General features: G+C 44.5%; 1 protein-coding gene across 7 annotated transcripts in view; it reads left to right on the top strand.

The window, feature by feature from the left end:
- The window catches only part of kiz (kizuna centrosomal protein), a 196,178-nt gene that overhangs the window by 105,173 nt on the left and 73,849 nt on the right, over nucleotides 1-17,156 (top strand). For all 7 annotated transcript variants that reach the window (XR_005942403.1, XR_005942404.1, XM_041182933.1 and 4 more), the window contains 3 exons: nucleotides 242-406; nucleotides 8,740-8,893; nucleotides 10,575-10,737. Coding sequence is in view for 5 of the 7 variants with exons in the window: in XM_041182933.1 (XP_041038867.1) it covers nucleotides 242-406; nucleotides 8,740-8,893; nucleotides 10,575-10,737 (482 nt within the window). In the remaining 2 variants the exon portion in view is untranslated. The remainder of the gene's footprint in view (nucleotides 1-241; nucleotides 407-8,739; nucleotides 8,894-10,574; nucleotides 10,738-17,156) is intronic.

Genomic DNA, 17,156 nt, shown 5'->3' with positions numbered 1-17,156 from the left:
CTGCACTTTACTCATTTACTCATGTCAGTGGTATTTCGGCAGCTAAATTGAATTACATTGGTATTTGCATCTAAGTTGCATTATATCCAGATTTTTTTGGTCTAGGTGCTCAATATTGGAGGAACAATAATCTTTGAACTTTTGTTACTAACATTTGGTGCAATTTTTTTGTTGTTTTCAGTTTTGTTGGTTAAATTTCTGATTTTTCACTGTCAAGTTTAATTCTAAACTTCTTTTGCAGTACTTGTAATTTGAAAGGCCCTGTGAGCAGAGAAAACCTTCAGGCCTGTGGAGCAATTGTTCTTCACCAGCTCAAGAGATTGTCACAGAGTACTTCAAATGGTTGCCTGTTGTCCGAAGAAATTTTGAACAAAGATTGGGAAGCAGTTGACGGAGGCAGTCATAGGTAAATCCCTTCAGACAGCCAAAGATTTTTAAAAGGTTCTAAGGCTAAACAGTGATATAAGATGGTAATTCTGCAACCTTAACCATTCGTGTTGTGCAGGGTTCCAACACAGATTGCTGGAGTGCCGCACTTAATATTTCACCCTCGTTCAGACATAACTTCTTTAACAATTGCCCCTTCTTCCCCATCCTTCAGTCATTTTCTTAATTCACTTGCAAGATTGACCAAGAAAACTCAGTTTTAAGTTTGGCCAGTGGACTTTTGTGTGAAACTTTTCAAATGCCTTTTAGAAGTCTAGCTACACCTTGGGCGGAATGGTCCCAGATTTGCAGTAAGTGCTGTAATGGGCAGGGAAAACTACGTTTTACCAGTTGGCAGCAATGGTGGCTTCTCACGCCTTATCCACTGCATTAATTATGCATTACTGGGAAATGCGCCATTTCGATGGTGGGCAGGCACTCATTTGCCCGTCACACCATCACTTCGCTGCTTCATCACATCAGGCACCATATTTAAAGCGCACACCTCTCAGTGCTTCCAGCCTACGACTGCTGCATGGAAGACATGGCCCCAAAAGGCAAAAAAACTGTAGCCCACAGGTTTAATGACACCTCCCTTGAGCGCCTTTTGGATACACTGGAGACCTGCCGTGATGTTCTTTATCCCCACTCTGGCCACAGGATGCACAGCAACATCACCAATCTAGCTTGGGAGGTGGTGGCAACAGTGGTCAGTGCCAATGCCCTGCAAAAGAGGACAGCCACCCAGTGCCATAAGAGGATCAGTGATCTCCTCCATTCTGCAAAGGTAAGTCACTCTTCTTATCACTCTCAATGCACCCACTCAAACCCATCACACGTCCATAGGGCCCTCACTCACTGCCAGTTCAAGGGACATCACCCTTCACTCTCTCACACGCACCTTCATTGTCCTCATCCCGTCCATGTGACCACTCACCACTCACAGGTATACTTATCATCTGACCTGGCAGGCGTCCTGCTTTCACTCTCTTCATCTCCAATAATGCAGGACAAGCTGGCACACAGCAAGAGAGAGAGGTCACAGACTGGTGGAGGAATGCATGATACCAAGGTCCTCACAGACTTTGAAAACAGACCCATCCAGCTGGCTGGTGACGATATGGACAGTTCCTGTGCTGACAGTGAAGCTGACGGCACTCAACCAAGTGAGGATCCAGCAGGGCACTAACCATCAGACAACCATGCTGTGAGTGATGTGTCCTGTTTCACAGGCCACTGCCATGCTCTAATTATCTCTCCTTGCTTTTGCAGGCACATCTGGGAAACAGCAGACGGAGTTCACAACACAGGGCCTCCAATCAAGCCCCAAAGAAACCTCTCAAGAGGAATCTGAAGGCACCCTCCTCAAAGTCCCGGCACAGCGATCACCCATACACTCCACCAGTGCTGACACACACCCCTCGATGGGATGTAGCTTTAGAGTAGCCTTGGGATCACAATCTTGTGAGCACATTGTACTTTCTGGTCCACAGCAGGCAGCGGCAAGGACTTCCCAGCTCCCCTGCACTCGGAGGACTGCTGGAGGCCAGAAATTTGCTGAATCTGAGTCAAATAAGGAGCCTCTGCACTCGGCCATGTCACAGTTGCTTGAGCTGCAAAGGCAATCTCGGGACCATCAGGGATGTCTGCTGCACTCCTCAGATTGCAAGGCATGATGAAGGAGTCCGTCTGCCTTCAGGCTGAGGTGATAGCGCCGGCATGCCAACACGCTGAGGTCAACACTGGTAGGATGGCAGGCCGCCTTGGAGACCTTGGTCCAGGATGTCACTCCTGCACTGCTGCATGGGCTGAATTCCATCACTGACGCTATAGTTGACTACCAACGGTGTGTACGGGAGAGGGGTGCAGGAAAGCTCGATCTCACTCCAGTTACCCCTTCTCCTCAAGAAGTCAGCCAGGAGCCCTTGGACACCCAGAGGGGAGAGGATCAGCAGGTGTACACCTGGGGCCATCTACGTCATCCAAATCCCCTCTTTCAGTGACCCCAGCAGCTCTAGCTCCACAACTTGAGGAGGATGCCATTGCCACACAGCAGGACCCCAAAATCAGGCCGGGGCCCTCCAGGTCTCCGCTCTTCAAAGAACACCTGTCAAGGTCATCACAGACAGGGCGTAGCAGTCAGCAGGCTGCCTCCACCTCCACTCTGAATATCTGGTGCGATCAAGACATAGTGGCATGGTTAGGAAGATTAAGAAGATGTAGTTTCACAGCCTGGGCATGGGCATTAACTCCTTGTACATAATGTTCACTCTTGTAAATAAGCTCTCAACAATATCTCCTAGTCTATGGCTCTTTGTTCTGACGAGCAGTGTTCGTGTCACTCAGATGTGAAACCTTGGTTCTTGCACAAGGTTAAGGCAGGTGTCTCAGTCCAGGGCCTCTTCCCTGTGCTTTGTGTAGCCTTCAGAGCAAAGTTCAGCCTCACTCCCTGGAAACATTACTGATGCCTACTCCTCGATGTTGCTTGTCATTGCTGCTAGAATGTTGTGAGCAGGCGTCACAGAGTTCTGTCATTCTCTCTGTGTGCTCTCAGCACCTTTAAGGTGGGACTGGCCCCCATCTCTTCAGCATCTGTGACCAGTGATGCTGTGCTCCTGAAGGGCTCAGGTGCTGAAGGCAGACAAAGGAATAGGTGTTTTTAAAGTTTCATGATATGACCCTGTTCACAGAGCGCAAGCGAGCTGCCCTCAGTCAGAAGGAGTCAAACATTCTCAGAGGCTATGTGAAGATCTATGGAGTGTCCTCACTGCATGTCATCATCATCCTCCTGCAATCGAGCAACTATTAGGGTCTCCACCACGTCCCCATGACAGGACATTCTCACAGAGGGTATGTGTGCTGCCATAAGCCAGACTGGAGTCAAACGTTCATAGATACAATGTGAAGATCTAAGGTTTCTCCTCACTGCATGTCGTCATCATTCTCCACCAAGCTAGCAGCTGTGAGGGCCTCCTAAGCACACCTGCCTCCACAAGGGTCTCATTGCCATTTACGTCACCTTCGATGACCTCCTCACCTTCATCACCGTCGACGTCCTCCTCTTTGGAGGAGACCTCCAGCTCCTCCATCTCCTCCTCAGCCAACTCCTCTCCCTGTTGCAGCGCCAGGTTTTAAAGGACACAGCAGGCGACAGCGATGTGTGACACCCTCTGTGGACTATATTGCAGGGCTCTACCAGACCGGTCCAGGCACCGGAACCACATTTTCAACATCCTGATGGTTTGCTCCATCAAGTTGCGCGTTGCTGCATGAGCCTCTTTATAGTGTCGCTCTGCTGCAGTCTGAGGCCGCCACATAGGTGTCATCAGCCACGTCCTCTCCGGGTAGCCCTTGTCCCTGAGGAGCCAACACTGCAGCCTTTGTTAACCCTGGAAAACGTCAGGGATCTGTGACCAACTGACAATGTAGGAGTCATGGACGCTCCCTGGAAACAATGTGTTGGCCTGCAAAATGTGTTTGTGGTTATCGCACACCAGCTGCACATTCAGTGAATGGAATCCCTTGTGGTTGCCATCGTTGACTGTGTGTTGTGACGGAGATCTAAGCACCATGTGAGTGCATCCAATCGCACCCTGCACCTGTGGGAAACCTGAGATCAGGCCAAATCCAATCGGTCTTGCATCCTGACCCAGGTGAAATATGCAAAGTTGTGTGCCCTCACGGAGCTGGCATCTATGACCTCATGGATGCATTTGTGGGTGGAGACTTGAGATATCCCACAGAGGTCGCCTATGGAGCCCTGAGACAGAGAGGTCAAGGAAGGAAAGGGAAGTGTCAGAGATGGACCATGTGAAAATGATGGAGGGGTGGAAATTGGAAGCAAAATTAATAAATTTTTCCAGGTCCAGATGAAAGCATGAAGCAGCACCGAAGCAATCATCGATGTACCAGAGAAAGAGTTGTGGGAGGGGGCCAGAGTAGGACTGGAACAAGGAATGTTGCACATACCCCATAAAGAGACAGGCATAACTGGGGCCCATATGGGTACCCATAGCCATACCTTTTATTTGGAGGTAGTGAAAGGAGTTTAAGGAGAAATTGTTCAGTGAGAGAACAAGTTCAGCCAGACGGAGGAGAGTAGTGGTGGATGGGGATTGTTTGGGCCTCTGTTCGAGGAAGAAGTGGAGAGCCATCAGACCATTCCGGTGGGGAATGGAGGTGTAGAGGGATTGGACATCCATGGTGAAGAGAAGGCGGTTGGGGCCAGGGAACTGGAAATTGATGATATGATGTAGGGTGTCAGAGGAATCACGGATGTAGGTGGGAAGGGACTGGACGAGGGGAGAGAGGATGGTGTCAAGATAGCAAGAAATGAGTTCCGTGGGGCAGGAACAGGCTGACATGATCGGTCCGCCAGGACAGTCCTGTTTGTGGATTTTGGGAAGGAGGTAGAAGCGGGCCATCCGAGGTTGGGAGACTATGAGGTTGGAAGCTGTGGAAGGAAGATCTCCAGAGGAGATGAGGTCAGTAACAGTCCTGGAAACAATGGCTTGATGTTCAGTGGTGGGGTCATGGTCCAGGGGGAGGTAGGAGGAAGTGTCTGCGAGTTGATGCTCAGCCTCTGCGAGGTAGACGTTAGTGCACCAGACAGCAACAGCACCACCCTTGTCAGCGGGTTTGAAAAGGTGTGGCTGTGGGTACCCGTATGGGCCCCAGTTATGCCTGTCTCTTTATGGGGTATGTGCAACATTCCTTGTTCCAGTCCTACTCCGGCCCCCTCCCACAACCCTTTCTCCGGTACATTGATGATTGCTTCGGTGCTGCTTCATGCTCTCGTTGGGACCTGGAAAAATTTATTAATTTTGCTTCCAATTTCCACCCCTCCATCATTTTCACATGGTCCGTCTCTGACACTTCCCTTCCCTTCCTTGACTTCTCTGTCTCAATTTCTGGTGATAGACTGTCCACCAATATTCATTACAAGCCTACCGACTCCCACAGCTACCTCGACTACAGCTCCTCATACCCCGCTTCTTGTAAGGACTCCATCCCATTCTCTCAGTTCCTTCGCCTCCGTCGCACCTGTTCTGATGATGCCACTTTCAAAAACAGTTCCTCTGACATGTCTTCCTTCTTCCTTAACCGAGGTTTTCCACTCATGGTAGTTGACAGGGCCCTCAACTGTATCCGACCCATCTCCCACGCATCCGCCCTCACGCCTTCCTTTGCTTCCCAGAGCCATGATTGGGTCCCCCTTGTCCTCACTTATCACCCCACCAGCCTCCACGTTTAAAAGATCATCCTCTGCCATTTCCGCCAACTCCAGCATGATGCCACCACCAAACACATCTTCCCTTCACGCCCCCTGGTGGCATTCCGCAGGGATCATTCCCTCCGGGACACCCTGGTCCACTCCTCCAACACCCCCTACATCTCAACCCCCTCCCACGGCACCTTCCCATGCAACTGCAGAAGGTGCAACACCTGCCCCTTTACTTCCCCTCTCCTCACCGTCCAAGGGCCCAAACACTGCTTTCAAGTGAAGCAGCATTTCACTTGCACTTCCCTCAACCTAGTCTACTGCATTCGTTGCTCCCAATGCGGTTTCCTCTACATTGGAGAGACCAAACGCAGACTGGGTGACCGCTTTGCAGAACACCTTCGGTCTGTCCGCAAGCATTACCCAGACCTCCCTGTAGCTTGCCATTTCAACACTCCACCCTGCTCTCATGCCCACATGTCTGTCCTTGGCATGCTGCAATGTTCCAGTGAAGCTCAACGTAAACTGGAGGAACAGCACCTCATCTTCTGACTAGGCACTTTACAGCCTTCCGGACTGAATATTGAGTTCAACAGTTTTAGATCATGAACTCTCTTCTCCATCCCCACCCCCTTTCCGATCCCCCTTTTTTCCAATAATTTATATAGATTTTTCTTTTCCCACCTACTTCCATTATTTTTAAATGTATTTCCATGCATTGTTTTATCTCTACCTTTCTATCCCTTCCCCCCACTCCACCCCCAGTAGGGCTATCTGCATCTTGCTCGTCCTGCTTTCTACCCTTAATGTCACCTATTAGCACATTCCTTAGACAATATCACCACCTTCAACACCTCTTTGTCCTTTTGTCTATAACATCTTTTGGTTATCTCCACCTATCACTGGCCCTCTATCCAGCTCTACCTGTCCCACCACCACCCCCTTCCCTTAAATCAGGTTAAATTTCACCTCTCTTCTATTTTTCCTTAGTTCTGTTGAAGAGTCATACAGACTCGAAACGTTAATTGTGTTCCTCTCCGCATGTCAGACCTGCTGAGTTTTTCCATGTATTTTTATTTTTGTTTTGGATTTCCAGCATCCGCAGTTTTTTGCTTTTGCCTTGAATATTATGACGTGCCAAATGCTCATCCAGGTACTTTTTAAAGGATGTGAGGCAACCCGCCTCCACCACCCTCCCAGGCAGCACATTCCAGACCGTCACCACCCTCTGGGTAAAAAAGTTTTTCCTCACATACCCCCTAAACCTCCTGCCCCTCACCTTGAACTTGTGTCCCCTCAAGACTGGTCCTTCAACTAAGGGGAACAGCTGCTCCCTATCCACCCTGTCCATACCCCTCATAATCTTGTACACCTCGATCAGGTCACCCCTCAGTCTTCTCTGCTTCAAAGAAAACAACCCAAGTCTATGCAACCTCTCTTCATAACTTAAATGTTTCATCCCAGGCAACATCCTGGTGAATATTCTCTGCAGCCCCTCCAGTGCAATCATATCTGTGGAAAAAGAAACCCAGTTAACGTTTCGCATCCAATATGACCCTTCTTTGGAAGTGGAGAGAGGTAGAAATGTGATGGCTTTTATGCTGCTGAGAAAGAAAATGATTTGTTTAAATGTGTTCCACCGTTCTGCTACTGAAATATTATTGAACAGCCTGTTCAGTCTGTTTGCTTTGGTTGTACCCTTATTTTTTTGTATTTAGTACTTTCAGAGTTCTAAAGCAGGCTCCTGGTCTTAGGTGTTTCTGACTCTAGGGCTGGGATTTTCTGGCCTCGTTGCAGTGGGACCCGCCACGGGGAATGAGGTGGCCCAGCCAAAAATCCATTGACTTTCGGCGGGACCGGACACCCCAGATCCTTTCAAGTTGATTATTTGTATTCACTGTGCCCCTGCAGCACTGTGGCTTCTATTTCTTGTACGTTGTCTAGGACATTCAAAAATATCAGATCAAGATGAGCACTGCTTCTTGCAGTTTTCCCAAAGTTGTCACACATCACAGTTTTTGTCTCTGATTCTAAACCACTTGGATTTTCCCAGTTTATATTTGGTCGCATGAAGTCACCTATTAAACTAACTACTTCCTGTGTACACATACTCTCATCTCGAAACAGAGCAAGTTGTCCTCTCCTTCTGGTGACTTGGAAGCCTGTAAAATACCCCCAGTGTTCACTTGTATTCGTTTGTATTTGAGACGTTGGACCAATTTAGTTCATTTTGTTGCTTTTCCCTCCGACACAATCAACTTCATTTACCTCCCAATTACCTAAGATAAATAAGGCTCAGCCACTGTCTTTTCAGTTCACTCTTTTTTCTGTGCATTTTCACCCCTTCATGTTATATTCATTTTCACCCTCTGGATTTTGACCATGTATTTGATATTCCCTCTAACCATAAATTCCCACTGTTACCAAGCCTCTTGTTCTGCTGTCTTATCACTAATGCTTCTGAATTTCATGTATTTGTATCTTATTTGCCTCTCTCCATTGTCTGCCTGTCCCTGAATTTTTTTTCTATTTGTTCATGGGACGTGGGCGTCACTGGCCAGGCCAGCATTTATTGCCCATCCCTAATTGCCCTTGTTGAGAGGACATTTAAGAGTCAACCACATTGCTGGTTGGTCTGGAGTCACATGTAGGCCAGACCAGGTAAGGACCGCAATTTTCCTTCCCTAAAGGACATTAGTGAACAGATGGGTTTTTATAACAATTTGGTGGTCATCATCAGACTTTTGATTCCAAATTTTTATTGCATTCAGATTTCACCAGCTACTGTGGTGAGGTTTGAACCCGGGTCTCCAGAGCATTACCCTGGGATCCCCTTGGGTAACTGGGATTCTAGTCTAGTATTCCAGTTACCCAGGGTAACCCCACTGTGCCAGGGCAATGACACTTTGTCACCGCATCCTCTATGTCTGTGTTCATTACCATCAGTTAACTATTCTGTACCCAGTAATCTAATCTTGGAACCTGTTTCCTCTTTCCCCATTCCCTACCCACCCTTCCCATTACTGGAGTGATATATTTTCTTTCTTAGCAGTTCATAATTTCAGTACTTAGCCTTTTTTCTATTACTGCAGATTGTCAGATTTGCCTGCTGATTCTGCTACGTTGTGGGACCGCTGGTACTTGCATGTTCTTTCTATGCTGGAGCATCAGGTGCTGACCACAGATGAGGCTGCAGAAATATTTGGACCCTTATTGGTTGCAGAAAGCAGTAATAACTCCAAAAAGGTACAAATAGCATTGTATTTAATTCTGAAATATAGCTGTATAAATACAAAAAGTATAACAATGAATTAAATTCTGTGAATACTTGTTATTTTTTTATTTTTTGCTCAGCATTGGATGTTTCACACCAACCTAAATCAATGAATAGAATTTATTGCTTATATTAGTACTATAAGGACTGTACACTGTATTAGCAATTAACAAAAATCACTGCGTTGATTTGCTTACATAATAAACAGAAGAGTTATGGCTTTATGGACTGTTGTGTAGTATTGTTTAAGCAGTTCTTAGTTATATTTTTTTTCTATTCTGTAAATTGAAAAAAACAATAGTAACCAGCACAGACAGGCAATTAGAAAAATGAATCAATGAATTACAACTATACAATAACAGAAGTATGTACCAAAGCAGATTATTTTTCTGTTTTAAAAAATTAAAGCGGCTATATTTCTTAATCTTTCTTAATTTGCCAAATAACAAAATAATCAAAAATATAAATATTTATGTGCTTTTGTAGTTAGTCAGACAGAGAAGCAATCCTATTGCCTACGTTATGAATGCTGGTGGATGAACTGAACTGTGTCATCTGTTTATCGCCCAGTATTTTCAGGTTGACCCCATTTCCTAACCTGCACTCTTCAGGGTACAGACAAAATAGTTTTACCATCATACTTTAATTAACAGGGTTGAAGAAAGTGAGACTCAGGTGCAAATTGTCTAACGATTTAAAATTAATTTTAATTCCAAAAACATAGTCTGGGAGAGATGACGGTATACTAAATTGCACAGATTTTGTGGTTGTGATGGCAGCAAAACTGTCATCATCACTGTCACTGTCCTGTGAAACTGATAGCAACTTCTGACATCCCCACTTCTGACATCCCCCTCTGCACAGTTAAACAGGGAAATCTGTGTTTGATGCCAGCAATTTCTTGTTCTTTCACAGGATAAGCTGTAGAAGTTCCTGCAGACGGAAATCTTTAGAAATCACTGAACTGAAGAGAATTGCACATTTTACTGTAATTGTGCTGTTTAAATAACTGAAAGAGTTGCAACTTGTTAATGAGATGTAACTGAATTTTTAATCGTGTACTAAGTTATAACCACTGCAGAAGAATCTATTTGTCCCTGGAAAATAAATCTTATATTTGTGTAATATGACTGTTTTCATTATGATAATTCCATAGCTTTTTAATATAATTATTTTTAAAATCAAATGATGATATTTCAGCTTCTGTGTATGCCCCAAACTTTGTTTCACTCTGTGTAAAATTTATAAAAAGTGATGGAGAATTGCTGCATTTTATTTTGTGGTTTACTGTCTGTGAGAATACTTCAACGTGATTGGCTACTTACCCTACTTGATGTCATCACTGGAGATCCCTTGATTGAGCCACATTCAAATTAACTTCGAGAAAGATGAAATCCACACCATAGATCTTTGTAGGTAACTTTCTTTGAGGTACGCAGCAGACACCATCGCCTAGTCGCTGACTACAAAATCTAGGCTTATGTTATTTAAAGAAATCTCTTAAAATTGAGAACAGTAGAAATCTATAATATGTGTTTTGTAAATAGATGCATGTGGTTTATTAACTGATGTCAAAATAGTTATGTTTGCCTATCTGCTCTATGAGTATGAAGCATTTTCTTTTGTTTCTTATTAATTTTATTTGCTAATCAGGCAACAGCATTATTGAAGAAAATCCTTCCAAAAGCAGTTGAAAATCAGTCTCTACCAAGTGATGACTCGTCTTACAGCTTACCGTCCATTTTCAATGATGATATAGAAATTAAATCAGAAATTCCTGTGCCGTGGTTTGACCTGAATAATACCAAGCAGCAAGGTAGGTGCCACATAAAAGTTACAACTGAGTACAGTGCTAAAACTAATTAATCAGTATACTGTTTTGAAGGATAGCATCACAAGCTTAAACATTTCAGATAACTGTTGCGCAGATAAAGCAATGACAGTTTTGCCTGTTTTCTTTTTTTAAAAATACTGTGGGCTTGCAAACATTCGTTCTTTCAGGGGTACTCCTGGTGTAACGTTGACAAGAGTGTGCTGAAAGGATCTGATATTAGGTGGGACCCTGGTATGTCTGGTCTTGACCAACTGTCAAAGTATTTCTGACTGTCTTTTGGGATCATAATTGCTAGCCACCTCAACAAGGCCATGGTCATGGAAGAAGGCTTGACAAGTCGGAGGACTCCTTACTAAGAGAGCTCCTGCAACCTTAGTCCTCAAAGAGACCTAACCTAAGGTTGGCACACATATTCCAGGCATTTTACCCATGGCAGTTGTGAGGCCCACCTAGGAATTCAACCTAGGGCTGAGGGCTGGACTGAGATAATTGGCCTCCAACAATCACAACCATCTTCCTTTGTCTCAGGTTTACTCCGGCCATGGAAGAGTTTTCCCTATTTTACTAGGGTTCTTTGGTGCTGAACTTGGTAGAATAGCAGCTTAATGTTAAGGGCAGTCACTCAACTCTTATGTCCATATTTATACCAAACTTGTAATAAGCCAAGTGGTCCGGGCACAATCCAATCTGAGCATCATTGAGCAGGTGTTAGTGAGGAGAACTTTTTAGAATCAGCTGGGCTATGTGTGCCTTCAGCATGTCTCGATTCAATGCATAGATTGCAAATGAGTCATCTATCTCATTTTATATTATTCTTTGTAGTCAAGCTTTCTGCTCTAAATAAGATTTGTGAACCAGTTGGGATTTTACGACAATCTGACACTGTTATGGTACCAGCGCTTTATCCCAGACTATTTTTTTAACCAAATTCAAATTCTGAAGCTGCCACTGTTGGTTTTGAACACAAATTCTGTAGACTATTAGTTCAGGCCTCTAGATGACGAGTCCAGTAATGTAAACACTACAGAACTGCGCCCATAACCATCAAGATTACTCATTTCTCTAGTACTAACCTTGATGATCACAAAAAAATCTAAAGTTAAAAAATTTAAATGATAATTTTAAAAATGTAACAATGTTAACTAACGCAAGCTGAGTGCTAGAGCAATGTAGGGAAAAATTGACTGAATGTGGATACTAATCAAATGATTTTGTTCAAGCTTAATTTTATATTCATCTGCAAGAGAGATGGTTTAGCAGCAAGTGTACAGGACAAATTCAGCCTCACCAAAGGGATCTCAGTACACTTTAAGCATTGAATACTTCTTCAGTTGTTAATTTAGCTGTGCTTTTTCGAAACTAAGTTTTCAAGACTTTTCATACGTATATTTCATGAAAGCGTTATACATGTTGACAATACAGTGCCTGTGGGAAGAATTCTAGAGTACAGTTATAAAAAGAAATTTAAAAGCCTAATGGAATTTTAGCCTTTATCTCAAAGGAGCTGGAAATTACAGCTGTACAGGGCCTTGGATAGATCCCATCTCGAGCACTGCATTTGATTCTGGGTACTCACCTCAGGAAGGACATATTGGCCTTGGAGGGTGTGCAGCAGATTCACCAAATAACACCAGGACCAAAAAGGTTAAATTGTGAGAGTGAGTGAATTGGTTAGGCTTCTATTCCCTTGAATATTCAAAATTATGAGGTAACCCAACGACGGTGTTTTAAAAACATTTGATCGGGTAGGTAGAGAGAAACTATTTCCTCTGCTGGGGGAGTTCAACAAGGGACAATAATTTTAAAATTAGAATGAGGTTGTTCAGAAGTGATATCAGGAAGCACTTTTTCACACAAAGAAAGGTAGAGCTTCCCAAAAGGCTGTGGAGGCTAGGTCAATTGGAAAGCTCAAAATAAAGATTAATAGGTTTTTTAGGCTAGGACATCAAGGATTACAGAACTGATGCGGTTTGGTGGAGTTAGGATATGGATCAGCCATGATGCAATTGAAGAAGAGAACAGGCTCCAAAGGCTGAATGGGTTACTCCAGTTCCTCTGATACAGCAATATGGGGTTGTTGACTAATCATAGCACCAGACATGGTGTGAGAAAAACAGCATTGGAGGAGAGCTTTAAGTATCATCAGTGCAAAGTACCTGTCCCTCCCAAGCACGCTGTTCTTATAACATGCCGTGTTTCAAATTAATCATATAGTGTACGCCAAATTAATGGCCCTGATTTTGCAGTTGTATTGGTGACAAAACTAACTCCATTGCCATCATTGCCCTGAGAATCTGACGGCAATTTCTGGTGTCTGAACATGCGCAGTTAAAAATGGAAATCCAAGGGTTGCTGTCATGAATTCCCATTGAAGCCCCCACAGACGGCAATCTTTAGAAATGAACAATTATTGAGAGCTGCCCCTTTTACGCTGCGATATCACTGTTAATAACCTCCGAAAAAAAGGTTACATCTTGTTAATGAGGTGTAGCTGGATTTTTAACTCTTCTTAGTCAAAACTATTGCTGAAGAACCTCTCTCCCCTGGAAACTTATTTTATATTTGGATAACGTCAAATTTTTGCATTAAGATAAAACATTTCATAGTTTTTTAAAAATATAAAAAAAATAATTTTTCTTGAGGTTTGTTTACGATATTTAAGCTTCTAATTTATATGCTCCAATCTTTATTTCACCCTCTGCAAAATTTATAAAAAGTGAAGGATAATCAGTGCATTTTCCTTGCTTGTTTGCTGTCTATGAGAATGTTTCAATGTGATTGGCAGCTTACCCTGTTTAATGACATCACTGTTGCTGATCGCCTGGCGATCCCTTTGACTTAGTGCCAGATTCAATTTAACTTTGGGAAAGGTGCCACAAAGATTGCTAGATACTTGTGCAGCTTTTTTTGGGGTCACGGAAGAGCTGTCACTTTGCCACTGACATACAAAATCCAGGCCATTATTTTCTGAAAGAAATCTAACTAATTTACCTTAGAATGAATCAATGTTAACACCATGCTCTAACTCCTTAGAGACCCTGTTTCATAGATTGATCACTTGCTTACTGAAATATTGATCCTGCAGATTAGTTTTGAATTTACCACCCCTCCATCAAATGCAGGTCATATCCTCTGCTTCTATTGTTCTGGATATAGTGGAATAGCATGTCATGGTTGACATTAGAAAGCAGGTAGTGCTATAAATAACCTCAACCCCTTAGGTTAGAGAGAAATTGAACTGTTGACATTCTCGGGAAATTGTTACCCAGAAATCAAGCCACACAGTAAATTTCATTCAGTGTTACAAAATGCCATGTGCACTATATACTATGCATAAAATGTGCATCAGCATGTTGTAAGCAAAGAACAAGCACAATATAAAGCAAAGGAAAAAAAGTTACCATTTTAGTTACTACTCCTTCAGAGTAGCTGATATTTTTCCATGAAAATGATGGAAACCAGATTTGTGCTTCATATCATGTTAAACAGAATCAGTAAGATGTGGGAAAAGGAAACTATTAATTAGGGGCCATTTTAGTTGTCCTGTCTTCAAATTAAATAAAGCTTTGAAACATGGATATAAATCATAGAAATAATCCATGATTGCTCATTGATACAGCATTTTAAAAGCAGGACAGGGAAGAGACTGCATTATTTAGTTGTGATCCTAAGATGATGGAAAATTCAGAAGCTGAGTAACAGTGATCATAAGAACTATAGTTCCACATTGTGGTTTAGCCAACAGCAGGGTTAAGTAATGTGAAAAAGGTTGAACACTTGCAAGGGACATTTCCCACCTGAAGTGTAAGAATGCACCTGTCAGAATTTCTGACAGTGATAGTGCACACTTGCCTTGTCTGGCCCGTGCAATGATGCCTTCCCTTATAGCCTCAGCTTCCTGAACTTCACAGCCCTCATCCCTTTCTATGTCCTCCTTATCGGAGGAGATATGGCTGCTCCATATCGTCATCTAGAAACTACACCCTACCCCTTTGCAGTGCCGGGTTGTGCAGCGTGCAGCAATCCATGATAATCCGTGAGATCCTCTGGGGAGTGTACTGGAGTGCTCCGCCAGATCTGGCCAGGCATCGGAATAGCATCTTTAACATGCCAAAGGCCTGCTTCACCAATGTTCGGATAGTGATATGAGCTTCCTTGTCCCTTCTCTCCGCTGCATTTTGTCGCCACCGCACAGGTGTCATCAGCCACGTCCTTTGTCACCAAGCCTAGATCCTGTATGGTTCCTCAAATATGCCTGGGATCTGCAACCTACTCAAGACGTAGGAGTCGTGGCAGCTTCCTGGATATCTGGCACACACCTGCAGTAATTGTTTCTTGTGGTCACAGACCAGCTAGACATTGATGGAGTGAAAGCATTCTCTGTTTATGTATAGGAGTGCCTGTTGCCAGGAAGCTTTGATAGCCACATGAGTACAGTCAATGACACCCTGCACTTGTGGGAAACTGGAAATCGCAGCAAAGCCCAGTGTTCTGGCATCCTGGCTGCCTTGACCTCTATCAAAGTTAACGTAGTTGTGGGCCTTGGCAAAAGGGCATCTGTTACCTGCTGGATACACTTGTGCATGGAAGCTTGAGAGATCCTGCAGAGGTCCCCACTGGAGCCCTGAAAAGAGCCAGTTGCGTAGAAGTTGACAGCAGCAATGACTTTAACAGCTACCAACAATGGAAGTACTCCCAGTTCCTGTGGCGTCAAATCCTGCAGAACGTGGCAGATATGCGCCAACAGATCTCTGGACATGCGGAGGCATTGACAACACTGCCTGTTGCTCATCTGCAAAAAGGACATGCATCTTCTGGACACCCTAGGTCTTCAGATCCACCTAGGCACAACATTTATGTGTGCCTCATCCTCTACGTGGAGGGGGCCCTGCAGCCCCTTGCTCATGAGGGTGTAGCTCCTCCCTTTGGCGAGCCTGAAAACTCTGTTGCAATCTTCTCCTCCTTCTCTCATGCCTGTATGTGACAATGCAGGCAGCAATAAATCCAGCATCCATCTTGCTGAAGGTCTCCTCTCTGCAGCATAAATCAGAAAAAGACACACATGAACATGAGCCTCTAAATATTCTATTTCTGTTGGTGAATAGTGAGCGACTGAGAGTTCAAGTTGTTGGGTCCTATGTCGGCATCTAATAGCCACTGAAATGCTGGCCAGCACATTTTACTTTTCATGGTGGTCCATCCCCCATCTTCTACATCAGCCACTGTTATGACATTACTTTGGTCAGGTGTTTGGGTGTGCAGCTTTCAGGAATGTCGGAATCCTCATTCACTGCACTCACTAACTAAACTCTTCGGAAAAGACATAAGGGCAAATGTTTACTGAGGATGTGTGCTTATTTAATGAGGGGCTGAGGCTTCTCATCTGGTCAGCTGCCTGCGACTGTATTATGAGCTCCTGTATTTAACATGCTCCAGCTTGTCCAGTTGCCCAATAGTCCCGCACTTTTTTTTATGGCTCTGGGGAATTTCAGCAGTTGAAACAAGGAAATAATACAAGGTGTTGGATTAGTGCCAGGAATGGAGATTCATCTCACGTAAATGAGCCTTAGTGCTTAACTCTTCTGATTCCCTGCATTGTCACTGAAAGGCTCCTAATATGTCTCAGGAGTGCACCTCCCCTCATTTGGTAAAACACAGTTGGGTGCCCCTTCAGTCAGCCTCCCAGTGCAGAGCACCAGTCCTCCAATTGGCCCTCAGAGTCCTCACCATTAAAACGTCACCTCTTTTTAATTATGTGCTATGCATTGTTTCAGGTTGGAAGATGGTGTTGCTGGGCTCTCACTCCCAGACCAGTTTGAACCCTCCCTGTGTGACTGTAAAAATCTCTTCCATCGGCCTGGAGGAGCTCAATTTCCAGGTTTCCCTGCATACAACAACTCTCAATCCTCCTCCTCCAATCCGTGAACCCTTTTCGCTCGTGGTGGAAATCCTTGTGTTACCCCATGAATCTTTGGAGGTGGATGTGCCTATGCCTTGTGTGGACTTCACTCATCCCATCTTGAAGCGTCCTTCTCAGTTAGACATAAAGCACACCCCTCCCCAGAGCCCTCCAATGCCCTTACACCACCTTTTCCCCGTCTGTAGGCTGCAGATGCCTCCCCTGTCTGTGAGTGTGCCATCTGCAGCACACTATAATGCCAGAAACACCCATAGACCGAGGCACGTGGTGTCCTGAAGACTACCTGTGCACAACATTCTGGCACTACTGGCCCTGGACCGACATCCCTTGCCCTCCTGAACTTGAATAAGGAAAGTCTTTGCGAGATCAGCCATGTGAAATGAAGCGCTTTTTCACACAGCCATCCTCCCATTCTGGCTCCAACTTGCTTATGTCCCTTTGTAATAGACTCTTCCCCATTGTAGCCCAGAGGATGCCTCCA

Source organism: Carcharodon carcharias, chromosome 2 (assembly GCF_017639515.1).
Source record: "Carcharodon carcharias isolate sCarCar2 chromosome 2, sCarCar2.pri, whole genome shotgun sequence".
Taxonomy (NCBI): domain Eukaryota; kingdom Metazoa; phylum Chordata; class Chondrichthyes; order Lamniformes; family Lamnidae; genus Carcharodon; species Carcharodon carcharias.
Note: the sequence above shows the minus strand (reverse complement) of the source record. Positions and strands in the feature narration are given on the sequence as shown.